Genomic DNA, 21,531 nt, shown 5'->3' with positions numbered 1-21,531 from the left:
GCAGGTGAAATGCTGTGGCTGGCCCAGAGGTATGCAAATGAGCCAGCCAGGAAGAGTTTCATACATCAGAGATGGAAAGGTTTTCCTACTAAGAAGACAGGCATCTCTGACAAGTACATAAACTTGAATTTGCTGCCTGATTTTGTGATTCTAGGTTTGAATGTTATGTAAATAGTTTTGTGTTTCATGTTCCTTTTTGCCACTTTCATTCTCATTTCCTAGTTCAAAGTCTCAGGAAGGGGTGTGGGAATAGACAGACACATTATGAGGAGGAGCTATAATCGTGGGCTCTACGGGAATGTTTTATGGAGGTTAGCTTTGCAGAGACCAGTCGCATTAGGAATGAGCATCGTTATGATAATCTTGGTTGAGTTTTTACAGTTTATGAAGCTTTCAGATCATCTGATTCTCACAGACATATTGTGAACTAAGTGACTCAGAATCGTGGCCCACAGTTTATAGATGAGAAAAGGGAGGTTCAGAAGAGGTTGAGTTATCCAAGTTACAGTGAAAGCAAGAGCAAATTAACATTTTTTGAGAACTTACTATGTGTTGAGGCACTATGCTAAGCCCTCTATAATTAGAATATACAATTTAATCCTCACCACATCCCCATGATGTGATACGTAACCATTATTATTACCTCCGTTTTACAGATGAGGAGACCAAGACCTAGAGAGGTCAAGTTGTTTGCCTCAAATTGCAAAATCAAGAAATGTAGAGCCAGGCTTCAAACCCAGGTGGTCTCTTTCAGAGCTCAGAGGATAAACCACTATGCTAATGAGTAGCATTAGGAGATTTCCAGTAGAGTACATTGTGTTATTTGTATTTGCTAACCAGGTCTTCAGACTCTTGGTTCAATTCTGCTACTTTATGCTGCCATTTTTTTTTTTTTTTTGCGGTACGCGGGCCTCTCACTGTGTGGCCTCTCCCGTTGCGGAGCACAGGCTCCGGATGCGCAGGCTCGGCGGCCATCGCTCACGGGCCCAGCCGCTCCGCGGCATGTGGGATCCTCCCGGACCGGGGCACGAACCCACGTCCCCTGCATCGGCAGGCGGACTCTCAACCACTGCACCACCAGGGAAGCCCCTGCCCTTTTTTTTTTTTTAAACCTGTTTGCAGTTTCACTTTAGCTTAGACTTTATCAGTGACCATAGTGATGTCATTGCATATGCCTGAGATTATATCAACCAAGTTCAGATAAAAATCCCTTCCTTACATTTACTAATTAAAAATAATTGTTGCATATATTTACTAATTTTATTTTTTAGAGGTGCTCATTGCTTAATAACCACAAGGAACATCTATTGAATACATTGGGGAAAACTTGCACCTTTCTCTGACACTCTACAAAATATTCAGAAGCATAAAAAGAATCTAAGTCCGTGAAAATATGTGATTATATGAGTTCTTTTTAGTCCATTACCTCTTCAAAGAGATGACAACGAACAACAGTGATGGCACATTCTGTGTCCTCTACAGATCCAGCTCTCTCTCTATAGGTTCTCTTTGTAATTGAAAAGAGAACATGACAGTGTCGTCATTTGTAGCTAATAAGAACAATTACAACAAAAAGTGCCCTGCCTAGAGTTCTAGATAGGAAAGTGATCCATCCAGTCAAGATTTTGGGCCTGTGCACAGAGCTGTGACCCAAGCTACACACCTGAGCCCTGGTCAGGAGGGCACTGAGCAGAGCCCAGCTTTTGAATATCACTGCATTTCAAAGCCACATTAGAAAGAATACTGGCTGCTATTTGGCTTTTTGTGTTATCTGTGCCTCTTCCCCTCTCCGTGATGGATAACTGAGGTTTTAATATACAGTAGTGACATTCTAGTAGATGAAGGAAGGGGGCAGTCCCCAAGGGCAATCTGAACTTCTGCTTCGTATATTTACTCTTGCTGTTTTCCTTCCTCCTCATTTGTAATTCAGGAGGCTCTCTGAGAAGAGAGAGACAGCAAGGCTTCTTAGATGGATCAAAGGACGACAAGCTGGGATACCGGGTTCTATGAAAAGGTCTGCTATTGAATTTGTTCTGCTACCTTTAGGCACATCATTTGTTCACGCTGTGCTTTGGTTTCTTCCTGTGCTTGCTAAGAGTAAATAACATGTACTTGAATATTTTGTGATGATTATGGAGTATTTTAAATGCGTGAGTGATTTATTTTTCCAGGCCGCCTGCTCAGGTCTAAAGTGAAAATCTGCTCCTTTGAGATGCTAGGCTTCGTGGTGGTCAACTGACCCCAAATCCTTTAGACGACAGCAGCCACCTAGTTGCTTCTTCTCAGCTCATCAGGCTTACTCTATAGTTGCCGGGCTTATCTTTTGGTCTCCTTTGTTTGCAGAAATGAAATATGTAATTTTATATGTTCATGCTGCTTTTACACTCCCCCACCCCACTCACTCCCTCTAAAAAGATGAAGGTTTTCTTTGGCACACAGCTGCTTTATCTGTGATGCTGATCCCAAGAGACAGTGGAGAGAGGTGACATGGCAAACAAACTGAATTATCTGAGCTCGTTTCTATAGTTCCTTTTTGATGATTTGGGTCAGGACCACTAGAGGTTTGAACTAGATATAGTAAGGTGCAGGCTCTTTGAGGTTTGGCAGGAAGCAGTCAGGGAATATACTGGAAAGAGAACACAAAGTACCCTTCCCCTTTCCCCTCCCTGCCTGTTTGTTTGTTATAGCCTGTGTTACATTAGGCAACAAGATGCCCCTGTTAGCGAAAGGTGCCAAGCTGAGAGTCTTAGAAGCTAATAAAAATGTTTGTGGATAAGCAACGGTTTTGTTCCTCAGCAGTGGATCACCACGACACTATTAAATAACAGTCTCTGAAGTGCACTAATGGAGTTAACGGAAAGGTTTCTTTTGTTTTGAACTAAAATACAATGTATTACATTATTTCTAGTCAAGTTAAAAGCAGTTTCTAAACAAGCCCAGGAAGGTGTGAAGCTAGAGGACCCATGAAATATGTTACTCCTTAGTTGTAGCTTTGGTGGCAGCAGGAAGAACTTCAGACACAGGAACACAGTGTAACCTTTCAGTTGTGAAACGCTGCTAGGTCTTCCCGTTCTATAAATGATCAAAGAAACATTTGGGTAAATACTGCTCCCAAACCTTACTTGGCTTTAAGAGTGCTGGGTCCAACTTCCGTTTGTTAGTTCAAGGAAACAAGCAGCCAGGGACTCTAATTTGGGGTCTTCATTCTTGGAGAGGGTCATCAACACACCAAAACATTACTTGCAGGTGCCCCAGCTGCAGCAACTTCCAACAAAGGCAGAGCTTTCACCGATGCCTCTTAGAAACAGGGAGCCAGCAACCTGCCAGGCTTTGGGGAACTGGGCGGGGAGGTGGGAAGGGGTTGGTGGTAACTTTTTCCCCCTAGATTCCTGTCCGCTTTGCAGCTCCTGTGAAGCAGGGTGGAGGTCCTTGGGGTGGGGGTCTGGCTGGTCGGCTCTAAATGTAAATAGGAAGCCACGCAGCTCAGCAAGTAACAGTTAAGAAATGGCAGTCTCCATCTCTGGCAAGGACTTGGTCCAAGTGTCCGAAGGTACGAAAGGGATGAGGGTCACCCCCGGGTCAATCTGCACAACCTGGTGAAAGTCCCAGAGGCAAAGACTAAGGCGAGGAAAGATCAGAAGAACCGCGGACACTACCTTGGAGGGACGGGGAGGCTTCAGGTACCGCCTTGTAAATTATTTCCCCTGGCCCAAAAGTCTTAAAGTCGCTTCCGCCATGATAAGGAGCCGCGACCAAACAGGAGGCGGGGACGCGCGCCACGCGGATGCGCGCTCCCTTTGTCCCACCTCCTGGCCGGCCCGCTCACTGGGCGGAGGGAGCGCGCTTCGGAGAGAACGCGCCGCAGCCTTGCGTATGTGCTCCGGGTGGAAACTGGAGCCGACGGCGGCGGCGTTCCTGGGGTGGAGAGGACGGGGGAGGCGGGAAGGCTGCGCGCCGCCCGCTCCTCCCCACCCCCCGCCTCGGCCCTGAAGGGGCTGGATGGGCGAGTTGGGCGCGATGGCTCGATCCTGGGCGGCGGCGGCGGCGGCGGCGGCTGGAGGCGGTGGCGCGTCCTCCTCCTTGCCCCGGCGCCGGCGGTGATCCGAGCGAGTGGCCGCGGCCCCCGATGAGACTGCTCGCGGGCTGGCTGTGTCTGAGCCTGGCGTCCGTGTGGCTGGCGCGGAGGATGTGGACCCTGCGGAGCCCGCTCACCCGCTCCCTGTACGTGAACATGACGAGCGGCCCCGGCGGGCCGGCGGCGGCCGCCGCGGGCGGCAGGAAGGAGAACCACCAGGTACTGGGCCGAACCCGGGCCCGGCGGGGCGGGGCCGTAGCGGCCGACCTTCCCGCGCTCAGCCTGGCTATTGTGCGGGGCGTCGCGGCGAGAGGCCCCCCAGGGCCTCGCCCCGCCGCCCCGGCCTCTCACAAAGTTTCCCCCCGTCTTCCCGGCCGGGCGCTCGGTCCCGGCCCGGCGACTCCTTTTGTTCCGCGGCGCGGGCGGAGGACGGCCTCCCCTATCCCTCCCCGGCCCCGGCGTGGGCGGCCCGGAGCCCCGCATTGTTCCTGGGTCCCCGGCGGTGATTGCAGGCGCTCGGCCACCTCGGCGTCCGCTCCCGGCGGCGGGACGGAGGAACTTTGGGGTCGGCGCGTGGCGACGGGGACCCATCTGACACCAGGGCCTGAGAGCTAGGTGACCGGACCAAACCCATTACCCCGGACAACCTTCATCAGCTCCGAGAATCACACCGAAAAGCCGGTGCCTCTTTTTGCCTGGTTGAATTTCAGAACGTACAAAAGGTCATAAAGGAATTTAACCGTGCTTCGTGAGCCATTTAACTCTCTGGGCTCGTTCCGGTGACATTTTCCCTAAGCACTTAAAAATGTGTTTGACAGGTCGTCACTCCCGTCCTATCGAACCTTCCCCTGCTACTAAAGAGAGATCGCCTTTAAACTTTGATTTTGGTACCTGACCGCAGAGATGTGATAATAAGAAAGATGATGCAAGCTTCTACTGGAAGGGTTATTAGAATTGGGCAGGAGTGAATTCTTTAAAAAGTTGTAGTTGTGCACTGCGAACGATGGCGGTGTGGCTCGGTGGATAGTCTTTTCATTAGCTTAGTTTTGTGCCACTTAAATATGTACACTTGTAGAATTAAGAGTGAGATATTTCATATTTGACCGTAATGTAGTTGGCGGTTAACGTGACGTTTATTGCAAGGAGGCTTTTGAACTCTGCCAGAGTGTTCGTTTATAATAGCTAGCATTTATAGTATATTTTGCCTTCCCAGAGAGCAGTAGCTAATTACTTCCCATCTTGTGTCTCATAATTTTCATAGTTTTCTCATTTTCCTATGTTATTTTTCTTGTTATGCCAGGTGTTCAGAGTTTACACCGAAGTTGATTTCATGTGTTCTAATGAAACTAAAGAATTATCTAAGGAGATAAAGCTGTTCATTCAGAGAAGTAGTATTTAGTTTTTATTTCAAAAATATTTATAGTGGCTTTTTTCTATTTTTAAAGGAAATCATAAATTTCTATAAACTTTTTTAAAATTTATAATACCACAGCTATTGTACTTTGTTAGCTAATCACTCCTATGATATTGTTAGGAGTGCACATAAAGTTAGTAGGTGATCTTCACTTGTAAAACCACATTGTTTGCTACGGATTGATCAGTCATTTTTAGAGTTGTACTGTAGTGATAATGTAGTTCCCAAAATGTCATATATCCGTAAGGAACGTGGATAATGGTGCAAAACAATGAATAGAAATGTCATTTTTAACAGTTGGTAGAAATAAGTTTCTGGGTGGGATAAAAAGGAGGCTTATTTCCATTGACATGGAATTATGGTAGAGTCTCTTGGCTGTAGGTGTTTATTACAACACTTGTGATTACCTCTACTGCAGTACACTTGATGTTTTCAGTGCTCATAAAAGAAATAGACATATTATAAAACTGAAAAACTGTTTAAGTAACTTGATTTTTATGGGGCCTAGGTAGAATTATAGCTGTAGACATAGCCTCAGAATATGTCCTAACAAGATATCTCTGAATGTCTTCTAATTGTGTACCTTTATCAAGTTGAATCTGCCAGGTTCTAAGGAAAAGTAATACCTCATTTACTTCATTAGGCTTCTGAGATACTAAAGTATGTGTGTACATGTGTACCTGTGTGTGTTCTAACCAGTTGCACCTGACAGCTTGGCAGCTAATTTCTCTGAAGACTAATCTGGTGGTTTCTGAATATTAGGTGGGCAGGGGGAGATTGGCTCTTTTCCTTAGAACAATCAATCCAGACATTATTTTGAGTTGATACATTCACATTATGAAAATATTGTCCATGAATAAAGATTAAAATGGACAAAAGAAACATATATAGAAGCCACAGTGAAATAGGAGACTGTTCTCTCTGCAACGTGGCTGAGTTGATGATTTGTTATCTGCTTTATATTCCAGGATCCTGGGTTTGCCTTATAAACTTAGTTGCTTGTGAAGTAACTTAACCCTAAACACATTTCCTCCCTTCAAATTAATAGTTCATACTGGGTCTTCTGGTGTTCATTTGGGTATGTGGCTTCCATAGCCAGCCACATCTGGTTCTTTTGCAGTTGCTTGAAAGTGGGGTTATGGATTTGATTGAACCATACTTAGCACAAGTTTTCCTTATGGTTATTTTGATTGAGAAGTTATGGTAGTAGATTCTGTGTTTAAGAGAGACTTTGGGCAATGTTTGTTCTTTAAAAATAGCTCTTTAGTTACTATAGCCTTGAGAGGCAAGGCTCCTTTGAGCTAAAGCAGCTCTAAAACTATAGTCGTAGCACCATTTAAATAACTCGGTTTGGTGTGCTAGCTTCAAAACTGGGATTTATGTTTCACTTTGGGAAATCGAGAAGCAAGGGAGGGCTTCTCTCAGAGCAGGGATGGATATGGCTTGCATGCCAAATTGGGCTCACTGACTTTTTTGTACAGACTGTGAAGTAAGAGTAGTTTTATACTTTTAAATGGTTGCAAAAAATATATAATCTTTTGTAATATGTGAAAATCTTCTTACATGAAATTCAAATTTCAGTATCCACAAATAAAGTTGTGTTAAAACAAAGCCACCAAATTTGTTTACCTATCATCTGTGACAGCTTCCAGATACAATAGCACAGTTGCATGGTTGCTGCTTTATGACCTGCAAGCCTAGAATATTTACTGTCTGGCCCTTTACAGAAAAAAAGAGTTTCCTCCAGAGAAAATTTCCAGCTTCCTTAATCAGCAGCACATTCTTTTTTTTTAAGCAGCACATTCTTAATCACAGATTGCAAGGTGGGTAGTTTGACTTACTGGGAAGAAATTGAAGCAGACAGTGAGAAACTAGATATGTGACTTTTCAATATCGGCTGACCCGGAACTTACAAAGAAGATAACAACAACAAAAACTTTGGATCTAGTCTTTTTGAGGCATTGCACCTAGTACTTAAAGTTAATGCAACTATTAAAGAGCTATCGAAACTCTTAAAGGACTCTTAGGCCCCACTAACTAGGTTCTTGAAAATAACAGTTATTCAGCAGCTTCTCAATTGATGGAGTGAATAAAGAATTTTTATCGAACTCCCTGGAACCAGACCAGGACTATTTCTGCAGGTGACATACTGCAAGGTTTTTTTTAAAAGGACAGGTAACATTATCTGGAGTTAATAAGGTGTAACTTAAAATTGCAAATATGTGTATATCTGACGTTTTATTTTTTTACTTTCTTGTATAAACTTGAACTGTGCTTTGCCATAAGCAGTGGTGGATTTAAGATAGAATTGAAATGATTTGGATTTTTTTCCAAATGAAAAAACACTTGGACATCAAAGGTTATGCTAAAGGACAGATTCTGTCTGCTGCTCCCCACTCCCCAGTTACCTTATGGAGGTGGACCCAAGTCAGGAATGAGTTATCAGTGCTCAGAGGGGTCACTCAGCTAGCCAGACACACACTGATGGATAGGTTCGTGTCCTCCTCTGAACTGCCTTTGAAAGTCTGGAGGCCTTTGCAGCCGAATACCAAAGAGATTTTGAAAAGGGTTTCTTTCCTTCCTTATAACCTGTGTTGAAACCCTAAACAAGTGTTTGCTTCAGTTTTACAGAACACGGGGATGCCCTGTTCTTCTGGGTATGCCAGAGGCCTTTATGTTCCCCTCTGAAGGTGCCCTAGGGGACCCTGGTACTTTCAGTAAAAGAGGTTTTTAGACCCTCTGAAGCGTTGTTAAAATCGTAAGATTGTAAAATACAAACAGTGAGTGAGTATTTGAAATAAAGATTGCCAGTAATTTATTCATTAAATCAGAGCTGAAGCAATTTAATCTAATCTGTATAAGTTGTTTCCCTCCATGGACGTGAAGGTGCCTTGTTACTCTGCACTTTGAAATCTCGCATAAAAAGGTTGTTGGTTTAGGTTTGTGTCATTTGTAGAAAAAGAATGAATGATTTGAATATCTCCTCCTACGCTGTCCTTATACACAAGGTGTCAATGATTAAATGTCTGGACTGACATGATTGCATTGTAGAACTGAGAATGTGATTTTTGAATCGTTAGCTGTCAAGGTCAATGTTGTCAGGCTTGGTCTTACCACCTGCTGCAGTAGAAAAGATTCTGCTGGACCCTGTCAGGGGAGCCTTTCTGGTTGTTTTTAGTGGTACTGAATATCTCAGGTCTTTGCTTACTCATTTCTTTTGAGAATGGCTGGGTGCCCAGACCTACAGTGTGGTTTTTGGGCATTCCCTTGAACTTCAGTTCTTTGACTGGCTTTTGTGGACCTTGGACAGGAAGGGAAAGAAAATCAAGTTATTGTGCTTCTATTAAGTGTCAGGTACTTTAAGTATATTATCCTCTCTAATCCTCATGACAACTCTTGGATGTGGTATATCCCCATTTTACAGACAGAAGATTGAGGCTGAGCAATGAAACTTGCCCAAGAGCACAGTTAACAGATGGCAGAGTTGGATTTTGAAACCCCGCTCTGTCTGGTTTCAAGGCCCAGGCTTTTCCCACTGTTTCATGGTGTCTCTCCTAGGAATCCTTGTTGTCTGAGGGGCTGTGAAAGTAGACTGCCGTCTTAATGGCAGATTGTCCCCATTCTAGTGGACGTCTGTGTAGACATTGAAATTATGTAGCTGTGTGCAAAAACCAAGTTGTTCTTGCAGTTTGTGAGTGAGATAAAGATGGGACAAGTGCTTGAAGTTCTGGCTTTCATCCAGTTTGTGCATGCTTAGGTCAAGTTTAACATTGAAAAAAAAAGTCTTACCTGTGGTGTCTTTCTTGTGACACCAGCCAATTCTCTGACACTAGCTAGGTGTTGTACAATTCTCTTCTGTTTGACACTACCCGGAGTTAACAGCCCAGAGACTTAAGGGCTCCTTCCTGCAAGACTGCCCTCACTTCACATGCCAGCTACAAGTTGAGTGTCCACCGTCTACCCATGCTTCTGTCCGACGTGTTTATAAACTCTGTGGTTTCCACAACCCCCATCAGGTTAGATAACTTGCTGGAATGACTCACAGAGCTTAGGAAAACACTTTACTTCTGCTTATGGTTTATTATAGAGGATACAACTCAGGAACAGCCAAGTGGAACGGATGCATAGGGCAAGGGGTTAGGGGGTTGGAGAGGGTGGCACAGAGCCTCCGTGCCCTGTCCAGGTAAGCCACCCTCCCAGCACACCAATGTGTTCAGCCACCTGGAAGCACCCAGAACCCTGTCTTTTAGGAGTTTTATGGAAGTTTCATTACCAAGTCATGACTGATGAAATCTTTGGCCTTTGGTGGCTGAACTCCATCTCTAGCTTCTCTCCCCTCCCTGGATGGTAGTGGTGGGGCTGAAAGTTCCCCCCTGCCCTCCTGGTCATCTCATGAGCATACAAAAGGTGTTTTATCATTCCTGAGTTTCTCTAAGGTTTTTAGGAGCTCTGTGCTGGAAACTGGCGATAAAGACCAAATATTTATTGTTTATTAAAATCAGGAAGTTGGTTTTTTAAAATAACTTTCTAATTCTAATTTTACTAATGTGCTCAAGTCTTTTGTATTTTGGAAGAAAAGACTATTATATCACATACCACGTGTTTGACTAGTTGAGGAACTCAAAAAAATAATTTCAGAAAAACTTTTAACTGTATCCCTCAGTCTGATAAGCAGATATAATTTTATAGGAAAATTGCATTTCTACTTTAAAGGAATGATTCATCAGACAAGGTTATATAAAGATGAGGAGATTTCCATGGCCTTAATGAAATCTTTAAGACATGACTTAACACTTCATTATGTTGATAAGCTGATCCTGTGTCCTGTCTACCTGATTTGGCTATTTATTGTTTGGCTAATTTTTAGTATCTCTACAGTCTCGTTGCTGGTAGGGAGAACATTGCTATTTACTGTATCCTCTCTTAGAAGACGTTATGTTTAGTTATCACATCCTATTTCACACTTGGCATCAGCAGATGACTGCATGGCATAACTCTGGCTTGATTAGACTTTGTTATTTCAAAGAATTCCTTACTTATTTCCACTGAACAAAATTCAAGGAAACTTTAAAGGGAGATGCTGGCTCATAAGATGCTTTTTCAGACGCTGTGGTCTCCAGCTGAGGAGTACAGCCCTACAGTAGGGCTGGCACACAGTCCTTCCAATGTGAACCTTTAACGGGCAAGATACTTTGTTCTTGCCTGTGCACATTTGCCTCTGTAGTCTTTGAGGAGCACACGTTCAAAGAACTCACCTGCTTGAACATGTGCAGAAGCCTACAGCCAGGCCACTTAGTGAGAGCTCATTACAGCTTTTCACTTAAGCTGGGTTGTCTGGAGAGAGGTAACTCCAGGGGGACTGCCACATGGTTGCATGGGCTCCTGCACTGACTTTCTGTCAACATCTCAAGGGCAAGGTGACTACGTATTTAAGGCCTGAAGGTCCTGGCCAAGATCATGATGACATTACTTGTTTCTCTGGGTTTCTGATTTTTTCCCTCCTCTGGAATGTAAGTTCCTGGAGGCCAGTGAGTCCATCTTTAATTTTCCCTAGACCACTTTTGAGCTGGGATGGTTAGGAAATGCTAATGAAATTTTCTGGGTAAGCTCATTTAGGGGTTCTTAAGCAGTGGTGATTTTGTACCTTCAGGGACACTTGGCAATGTCTGGGACATTTTGGGTTGTCATGACTGGAGGATGCTACTGGCATCTGATGGGTACTGGCTAAGGATGCTGCTAAACATCCTACAGTTCACAAGGCAGCCCCCATAACAAGGATTGTCCAGCTCCAAATGTCAATAGTGCTGAGGTTGAGAAACCCTGGTCTAGTGTAATTTAGTTGCTATCTAGATCAGATTATCTTTAGACACACTTAGTCAGTCTAACTGGGCAGAATAGTTCTGCTTTCTCAGACAGATACACTGGGTAGACTGAAGCAAAGAGAAGCTTCTTTGAAAGAAACTCATAAAAAAACCACATGCACCTAGAACAGGAGCTTGAATCAGCTGGGAGTGCTCAGAAACCCCAGGCTTCCTATTTATTCAGGAGCTATAAGGTGGGAAATGAAATGTGAAGTGCTTTGCCAGGTGCCTGGTACAAGGTAGGCACTCAGTGTGTTCCTTCATTGCTTGCTCTGCTAATGCAGTTTTGTGGTGGGTGGGTAGCTTAACCACTATTTACAGTATTGGGTTTAAGCAAGGCCTTGCAAAATCTTGAAGTTTTAGAAATTGATGAAACCCAGTGACACCTGTCTCCATGGTTATCCTTGTGTTCTCTCCAGGATTTTACTAGAAACTCTAAATGTTATCTGTTAGACTGCCTGTGATTTTTAACAATAATTGTTAAACAGATGAACATTTATTGTTCATCCGTATCTGTGCCAGTCACTGAAGTCAGTCATTGTCCCTGACCTTTTATGGAGCTTTCTGTCTACCTGGGAAGATAGACACTGGACATGCAATTATATACAGGTATTCAGTTCAGTGGTTATAAATGTTACTGAGGAGACTTGGGAGATGTGAGCAAGTATTAGAACAGGGGATCCATCCTAGTCTGGAAGTTCAAGGGAAACTTACTTGAAGAAATACTTAGGCTTAGGTCAGTTGGGGTGGTGGGAAATGTAGGAGACAGCAAATACCATGCGAAACAGCCTTGGGAAAGGAGCCTTCCAGAAAAAGAAAGAAGGGTACAGTGTTGTGACATAGTGAGTGGCTGGGTGTTATGGATTGGTAGCGAGTGTCGTGAGGTGAGGCTGTGGACACAGAATGGACAAATCCTGTAGGGCCTTGTAAGCCATATTAAGTATTTTGGATATTATCTTAAGATTTCTCTGAAGCAGCGCGTATTGATATGATTAGATTTGCATTTGAAATTTGCATTTTTAAAGAGATATGCTTGACCACTTAAGTTTTCAAACCATTTTTAGTTTCTGGAAGATAAAAATGCCACCTACATTTAGATGTGTGTGTATATATTTTTTTAAGTAACAGCTTTATCCAGATATAATTCATGACCATAAAATTCATCTTTTTAAAGGGTACAACTCAGTGCTTATTAGTATAGTCACAAAGGTGTACAACCATCCCCACTTTCTAATTTTAGAACATTTTCATCACTAGATAAAGAAACCCCATATTCATTAGCAGACACTCCCCATTGCCTCCTCTCCCCAAACCCTTGGTAACCGTGATCTACTTTCTGTCTCTGGACCTGCCTGTTCTGGACAATTCATGTAAATGAAATCATGTAATTTGTGGCCTTTTGTGACTGGCTTATTTCACTTAGCATAATATTCATAGTTCATGTTGTCTCATGAATCAGTACCTCATTCCTTTTTATGGCTGAAATAATATTCTGTTCTATGGATCAATCATGTTGTTTATCCATTCATCAGTTGATGGACATTGGGGTTGTTTCCACTTTTTGGTAGTTATGAATAGTGCTGCTATGGAGTTGACATTAGTATCATACAAATGGTCAGGAGGAACATGGAATTCAACCTTCATCTTTAAAGAGAAGGGCATTACTCCTTTTTATTCTGTAGCACATTCTTTTCAGTAAGCATTTTCTTTTCTGAAAGATTTGTATGGCAGTAAAGGTTGAACCACATGTGTTGATGTGTTAATGTTGATGAATTGAGAGAAATGCTGTTAAAAACTTGAGTTTTGGGGGGCACTTGAAAGCATTATTTGCAGTTAATGGTACCAATTCTTGCTTAGTTCTGGAAGTCAGAGTCTGTTATTGTTCTGGTTGTCCATTTACAAGTGGATGCCAAAGAATTCTTAGCTCTGTTCCACTTGAATGACTTCTTGTCCACGTTAATAGAATGTACCTGATTGCCTTTACCAAGGTGATGGCTTTCATCTTGATTAGTCATTTCAGAGAATTAAGAGAAAATAAAAGTTAGAATGGCCTCAGTATTACAGAGTTCAGAATGTGAACCAGGAGGTCAGGCATATAATAAAAAATGGTTTATGACCTGCACTGGGGCATAACTTAAGGCACAATGAGTGTTAAGAATTAGTTAATGATTAAGCATGAACATTTTCAGACCAAGGAAAAAAGTGTAGGCAGTGAATGTAGAAGCTTCAAAGCTTGTCATGTAGGGCTTCCCTGGTGGCGCAGTGGTTGAGAATCTGCCTGCTAATGCAGGGGACATGGGTTCGGGCCCTGGTCTGGGAAGATCCCTCATGTCGCGGAGCAACTAGGCCCGTGAGCCACAACTACTGAGCCTGCGCGTCTGGAGCCTGTACTCCACAACAAGAGAGGCCACGATAGTGAGAGGTCCGCACACCGCGATGAAGAGTGGCCCCCACTTGCCAAAACTGGAGAAAGCCCTCGCACAGAAACGAAGAACCAACACAGCAAAAATAAATAAACTAATTAATTTTAAAAAAAAGCAAACATTAAAAAAAAAAGAAGGGACTTGAATATCTACTTTAAAAGAAAAAGCTTGTCATGTAGAGTGGGAAAAATAAAAATAGTATCAAGCTGAAGCAGTTTTGGTAAAAGTGTTTAATGGTAAATTAACACAAATCAGTCAACAATCCGAAAGATTTGGTTTATCAAGTCAGGGCACAGAGTTTGTAAAAAGATTAGTTAATCTTTGAAATCTTAATATGCCTGTCCGCTTCTTTGTATTGGTTTATAACTGGTTCCTTTCAATGTTAGTGTCGGGAATATTACTTAAGATTTCATTCAATATTTAGCAAGCTTAGGATGACTGTAAAATTGGTCCATCAATTGTGCAAGCAGTTACGGGACACCTACTGCTGATGAATGGTCGTATTTGTCAGGGGGAAGCAGGTTACTTTTGGCTACTCATTGGGAGAAATTGATTGTTTCTTAGTGGATAACGGATTAATAGTAACTGGTCTACTCTGCAGTTTCATCATGGTACTTAATGGACTTACTTTTATTTATCAGGCCATGGCAGAGGACTTTCTCTCATTGCTATTATTATTACAGTAGTCTCATGTGTCTGGTCCTATATTGAGGATTGGCCTGCATTAACTTGCTTAATCCTCTAAATAACCTACCAGGATAGATAGAAACCAGTGACATCTCTAGTCTACAGATGAATTTACAGAGGCTCAGAGATTAAGTGACTTGTGTGAGCTCATACCCAGGAATGGCTGAGCCAGGACTTGATGATGGGCTCACTCTAAAGTTGTTGTGCCCTACAGGCTGCTTACCCCCTTCTCTGGTATACTAACTCTAAATGAAAATGGGACACATTTATTACGGAAGATTACATTTCATCCACAGTTGAGGTTCTTGAATTTTGTTCTAAAAGTGTGTTCTGGTTAGAGCCTATTCCTAGAAATCTGGTTCTTAGCACGTTATTACTTTGTCTTCTCATTGGTTGCATGTGACCTTAAGTAACTTCTTAATCTTTCTCAAGCATACTTGGCTCCTGTCTATTAGAATGTTATATGACCTGGTAAAGCGCACCTCAGTATTTCTAAAGGTCCCTATTTAGCCCACAAGAAGAGGCACAGCTTAATCTGGTCACTAGAATATTAAATTCTGCTGCTTACTCTGCTTACTTGATTTGTCTGGTGGTTTTGAGTTAAATCATTGCATTGAGTGACTGTTTTCTTATCTAAAAACAAGGTTAATGTTGGTAGTTATTGCCTTATGTTGAATCTCAGTGAAGGAGAGGCCAACAGTTTTCCTAATCTTGGGGTACAGGGGGGTATAGTGACAGAAGTTTTGGGCCAGGAGTCAGAGCACCTGGACCGTGGCCTGGCTCTGTCACTTACTGAGCTGCATGACTCGGAAGCCTCTTCACCCTTCCCCCACTCTCTCTACGTACCCTGAAGGTAATGAGAATTAAACCAGAAATTATGTATGAGGAAATACTGTATACCTTACAGGTCATATAAGAGATGATGATTATTCTTAAAGTGCCATGAGATTATAACATTTGGAAATCTTAGATTTAACTTAGTCTTCTATTTTTTGTTTTTGGACTTCTTAGATGACACTTCAGTTGTATGTTGTCATTTTTTTCTTCTTTCTTTTTAGTGGTATGCGTGCAACAGAGAGAAATTATGCGAATCACTCCAGGCTGTCTTTGTTCAGAGTTACCTTGATCAAGGAACGCAGATCTTCTTAAACAACAGCATTGAGAAATCGGGCTGGCTATTTATCCAATTATATCACTCTTTTGTGTCATCTGTTTTTAGCCTGTTTATGTCTAGAACATCTATCAATGGGTAAGTGAATCTTGGATACTTTTTTCTTTATCCTTAGGTCTAAAAAAAGAAAAGGAAAAAGAAAAGTTACCTTGTTGAGATGTTGACCACCTCTACAGCTGCAACACTTCTAGTCAGAATCCTTGGCCCAGTGTCTCAGCCTCTGCAATTATGCTTTTAAAATTCACTGTAACTTGATAAGTAGCCTCATTGGTCTGTATTTCTGTGATGGGAATCACAGTGCTTCCCACTTTGATGTGCACAGGAATCACCTGGGTATCTGGTTAAAATGCAGGTTCTGAGTCAGTAGGTCTGGGGTGGGGCCAGAGATTCTGCATTTTTAACATGTTCCAGGTGATGCCTATGCTGATCTATTAGAGAGGAGCAAGATGGTTGGAACCAGGCCCTTAACATAGGCTGAAAAGTAAGATCTTTGCCTTAAGTACACTTCCCAGGAGCAAGTTTTTTTGGGAAGGATCTAATTCAGCCCAGCAGTGGATGGTGGCTTGTTCGAGTGAAGGGTTCTCCATCTCTTCTTTCTTTATTTATTTTTTAAATATTTATTTATTTATTTGGTTGTGCTGGGTCTTAGTTGCGGCAGGCGGGCTCCTTAGTTGTGGCACCTGGGCTTCTTAGTTGTAGCATGTGGGCTCTTAGTTGCAGCATGCATGTGGGATCTAGTTCCCTGACCAGGGATCGAACCCAGGCCCCCTGCATTGGGAGTGTGGAGTCTTAAGCATTGCGCCACCAGGGAAGTCTCTCCATCTATTCTTACATAATGTTTAGACTCACCAGAATTTTGTAAACATTGTGGAATTCTCTATCCCTAGAGTGGTTCTCTCATAAGTCTATGGAAAAAGCTTTAGGAGTATTTTTATCCTTTCTTGGCCAAATTTTCAGACACCGCAAAGCCTAAGAATCCAGAACTCCAAAGAGAAAAGCAGCAGGGCCCAGTGCCTGAAAAGCCTGTTGGACCACTTGAAGCCACTGGCTGGGCCCACTTTTTCTTCCCTTGAGGTTTGGAGCCAGCTTCTACTGAATGTTTGGATCCCCAGTCTATCATCTGGTCCTTAAATATGTTTTCAGGAACCACGAGCCGTTTCTCAAGATTTCTTACTTGATTTTCTTCATTGTTTATATGAAATTGCCTTAAATTTGCTTTAGCAAACAGTTGTTATTTTTGTATTGGTAGTTGAGTTTAAACAACTTGGTCTGACATTTTGTTTCTAAAATTCACGGCATTGAATATCTATTCTGTACCATTTATTTTTTCATTGGGAAAGCAGACAAGTCACCGCAGCAGTGATTTTTAACCTTTTTGGGGCCCTGTACCTCTTTGAAAGTGATATAAAGTAGAAATTCTCTCTTCAAATAGTCCTTACATTCAGCATTTTGCATATAATTTAGGGAGATTTCAAACTCTAAACCGCTTCCCCCTACCTCTACCCTGTTCGCCCCTGGTTAAAATTCTCTGCTCTGGGATTTCACAATTTGGTCAAAGGGGCAATAAGATTAATAAATCCGTTTTGGCTTATCTTATCCACAGCTCTTCTGCTTTTCTTTTTTAAATAACCCTCATCCCCACCCCTCCATCCCCCCTTGGCACCCCTCTCCCCCAACAAGACAAAAACATCTCTTGCCCTGTGTCCTTTTCTCAGCTGGAAGCTTAACTTTGAGCCCATTGGGAATTTCCGTCTATGGCAATGGAAGCTTATTACCACGAGTGGCTGTCTCTTATAGAAATAATTACTATGGTAACCTTTTTTAAAAAAATATTTATTTTGTGGGTTTTTTTGGCTGCGTTGGGTCTTAGTTGCGGCATGTGGGATCTTTGTTGTGGAATGCGAGATCTTTTCCATGTGGCGCGTGGGCTCTTTGTTGAGGCTTGCGGGCTTCTCTCTAGTTGTGGCGTGCAGGTTTTCTCTCTGGTCGTGGCACGTGGGCTCCAGAGGCCATGGGCACTGTAGTTTGTGGCACCCAGGCTCTCTCGTTAAGGTGTGCGAGCTTAGTAGTTGTGGCTCGTGGGCTTAGTTTCCCCGCGGCATGTGGGATCTTAGTTCCCCGACCAGGGATAGAGCTGTGTCCCCTGCATTGGAAGGCAGATTCTTTACTACTGGACCACCGGGGAAGTCCCTATGGTAACCTTCTTGAATTAAAAAGATAAGGTACTTATCGGACGTCCCTTATTGGGAAGGGGAAGACCAAGTAAGGAGAGACTTGATAGCTGTTTTCAGAGTTTATTTTATAAGGAAGGTATTTGTAAGGAGGTTTATCTCCTCTGTAGACTCTAAATCTAGAGAGAACTTAGGCCAGAGAACGTAGGATGGTTTTTACACACACACACACACACACAAACACACACATACCAAAGAAATACATCGACATCACTAACTTAGGGAGTTAAAGACAAATTAGAGAGCCATACCTCTCCGTGGTATGTGTTTGCTGGAAACCTTGTATTGAGCAAAGTCAGCGTCTTGGTATTTTAAGTGGGATAATTCTTCATTGTGTGGGACTGTCCCACACCTTGCAGGAAGTCTGACTTTTCTGACCTTGCCCTCTAAGTGACAGTAGCACCCTCAAGTAACTGTGACGACACAAAACCCTTCCCACCTACTCCCAGGGCTCCCTAGAGGCCAAAATTCATCTGGCCTCGATGAACTTAGATTTTTTTTTTCTTTTGGCAGTTTAAATCTTTTTGTGTAGCCTCTGTTGCTCATGATCTTTGGAAATAGGACAATGCTTCTCTCTCTGGTGCCTTTCAACCTGAGCTCTGACCTCAGATGACCCCTAGCTCTAGAATTTTATGATTATCATGTCAAGGGTCCTTAGATTCCAAAGAGATGGCTAGGGAAGCATGTTATTTTAAAATTGGCAAAGTTTAAGCCATGTAACTATTTTGCAACTTACTCTTGGTCCTATGGCAAGTTAGCACCAGCATTTGAAACATGTACCCCCAAGCCTGTGACCTCTCTTAGCTCTTGTTGTTCCGACTCTGGCTCCCGTGTGAAATTTTGTATAGCTATTTCAGTAAGTTCAGCTCCTTTTCTCAGATTTCTTTTTCAGCCTGTTTTCCCACCAGAAGATAGGAACAATTGAGGATTAAAAACAACTTGTCTTTTAGGAGATGTTTTCTCTGGGAGCTAGTTGTATTGGGTGAAGGTCTCTGAGGGTCCCCCCCGCCTCCCATTTTTTAGCATTTCTGTAGGGCAGAAGATTTACTGCAAATATATTGTTAGATTTGGTTGACCTCTTCTAAGGGAAAGGGGAGGAGGAGTTTGTTATATGAGCTCCATAATTTTAATTTCTTCCTGAAACTGGTCTTACCAGGAACACCCAGTTGCACACGTCCTTCCAGTCACTGTGTAACAAACATATTGCACCTTAGGATTATTTCCAGAAAGCAGCAGTATGGTACAGATTTCCCTGCCATTTCCTAGACCAGTGGTTTTCAGACTTTTCCAGGGTCTGAAGAGGAAGCGCCTCAGGAGCTGCTTCAGGTGCAGAGAAAGGCCTAGAAGTGGGCTGGCAGCAGCGCTGAGGCTCTCAGCCTCATTTCCGCAGCAGTTCTCCTGTTACATTTTACATTGTCCATGAGTAATGTCTGCTTCACTTAAAGAAAGGGTTCTGCTGCTTAAAGGAAGTTTGAGAATCCCTGCCCTAGACAGACTGGGATTTGAGAGCTAGAAAGCAAGTTCTAAATAGGGAGTGCATTTTACTTCCCAAGATGATGCTTCCTCAAGACTTGGTTTGATCTGTAGCTGCTTTTATGAGAGCTCTCTTTGATCTCCATTTTAACTCGTCTTTTTTCAAAGGCATTACTATGTTTTAGATGTTTTTTAGGGTTTTTAGAAATAATAGGACCCAGCCAATTGTATAACATACAGACTGACACAAGTATGAATCTACTTTTTAAATGCAAATTAACTGATATCACAAGGGCCACTCTTCCTCTTTTCTCTAGTGTCTCTTAAAAATCTAATATCTAGAGCTATTTTTTATACTCATTGTTCAGTTTCATATTCTAAATGGCTTTTTCCCCCTATTTGCTTTTTCTGCTTAGTGCTATTGGCTAGTGTTGTGGTCTGATCCTGTTGGCCTGTCATTTTTTTAAACTGATATACATGTTTTCTATTACTCCTTCCATCTTTCCTTCCTATTTTGACTTAAATTCCTCACATTCATCTTTTAATTTCTCATATATTTCTTCTTCCCTTCCCACCTTTTATTCCTCTCCTTTCCCCACTCTTTTTGGTGTATTGTTTGCAGCCTCAAAGGCAGACGATGATATCTAGAGGTGTTTTCTTATTTTATTAACTTTGCTTTTTAATCATAAATCATATAAAAGATATACATTTTAATTGTATAATCTTATAAAATAAACATTTTGTAAGTTCAGAAGGCTGTTGGTGTTGAGTCACTACTTTGTGTGGATGTTGGGTGGAAGTGCTTGTTTTGTATATAGAGCCATCCATTTTTGTCCTTTTTTCTTTTCCAGGTTGCTAGGACGAGGCTCAATGTTTGTCTTTTCACCAGATCAGTTTCAGAGACTGCTTAAAATTAATCCAGACTGGAAAACGCATAGGCTTCTTGATTTAGGTGCTGGAGATGGAGAAGTCACAAAAATAATGAGCCCTCATTTTGAAGAAATTTACGCCACTGAGCTGTCTGAAACTATGATATGGCAGCTTCAGAAGAAGAAATACAGGTATAATTTTTAGACATGGTTTAGAGTATATTTCTTGGTTTTAGATGTATTTCTTCTTGAGATTATATTATTTAAAGAATATAAATCAGAAACAATTTCCATGATGAGGCATTAAAAAAAATCTTTCCATATTACAGTTGACCCTTGAACAACTCAGGGGTTAATTCACGTATAATTATAGTCAGCCCTCTGTATCTGCAGTTCCTGCACATCTGCGGATTTAACCAACCATGGACTGTGTAGTATTGTAGTATTTACCTTTGAAAAATATGGGCAGTGTATAAGTGGACCCAGGCAGTTCAAACCTGCATTATTCAAGGGTCAAATGTACAAGTAAGTGGAAATTGAGAGAGAAATCATCTTTCCTTGGCAGTATTATTCTGAACTAGAGGTTTTGGCACTGTAGGAAGGAAAAAGGTGAGTGAAAGACAGCTTGGAGAAGAGAGATCAGATGTAGGGACTTGTTCCCTAATTTGAATCTGGCATTCTCAAATCTTGTTTTTTGTTTGTTTATTTTTTTTAATTAAAAAAAACTTTTTAAAAATTGTGGTAAAAATATGTAACATAAAATTGACCACTTGAACCGTTTTTAAGTGTACAGTTCAGTAGTATTAAGTATACTTGCATTGTGGTGTAACCATCATCACCATTCATCTCCAGAACCTTTTTATTTTTCCCAACTAAAACTTTGTACCCATTAAACACTGATTCCCCGGTGCTCTGTCCCCCTGGCTCCTGGCAGCCACCATTCCACTTGCTGTCTTTGTGAATTTGACTATTCTAGGAGCCTCGAATAAGAGGAATTGTACAATATTTGTCCTTTTGTGATGGGCTTATTTCATTTAGCATAATGTCTTTAAGTTTCATCCACGTGGTAGCATGTGTCAAAATCTCCTTTCTTTTTAAGGCTGAATAATATTCCATTGTATGTATATGCCATATTTTGTTTATCCATTCATTTGTCGATGGACACTTGGGTTGCTTATGATAACTGAATAATGCTGAATAATGCTGCTATGAACATGGGTGTACAGATAATCTGTTTGAGTCACTGCTTTCCCTTCCTTTGGGTATATACCCGGAAGTGGAATTGCTGGATCAAATGGTAAGTCTGTGTTTAATTTTTGGATGCATT

At 42.1% G+C, this 21,531-nt stretch overlaps 1 protein-coding gene across 4 annotated transcripts in view; it reads left to right on the top strand.

The window, feature by feature from the left end:
- The first annotated feature begins 3,415 nt into the window (after window positions 1-3,415).
- Window positions 3,416-21,531, top strand: part of METTL9 (methyltransferase 9, His-X-His N1(pi)-histidine) — a 43,476-nt gene continuing 25,360 nt past the window's right edge. Inside the window, exons 1-3 of one of the 4 annotated variants that reach the window (XM_081255659.1) lie at window positions 3,870-4,294; window positions 15,519-15,709; window positions 20,187-20,396. In XM_081255659.1, coding sequence (XP_081111785.1) covers window positions 4,127-4,294; window positions 15,519-15,709; window positions 20,187-20,396 — 569 coding nt within the window. In that variant the 5' untranslated portion in view covers window positions 3,870-4,126. Of the gene's footprint in view, window positions 4,295-15,518; window positions 15,710-20,186; window positions 20,397-21,531 lie in introns of all 4 variants that reach the window. The other 3 variants (XM_081255658.1, XM_081255660.1, XM_081255661.1) reach the window with 3 other exon arrangements.

This window comes from Mesoplodon bidens (genome assembly GCF_964165515.1).
Source record: "Mesoplodon bidens genome assembly, chromosome: 15".
In the NCBI taxonomy this organism is placed as follows: Eukaryota; Metazoa; Chordata; class Mammalia; order Artiodactyla; family Ziphiidae; genus Mesoplodon; species Mesoplodon bidens.
This window is presented reverse-complemented; position numbering and strand designations above follow the sequence as displayed.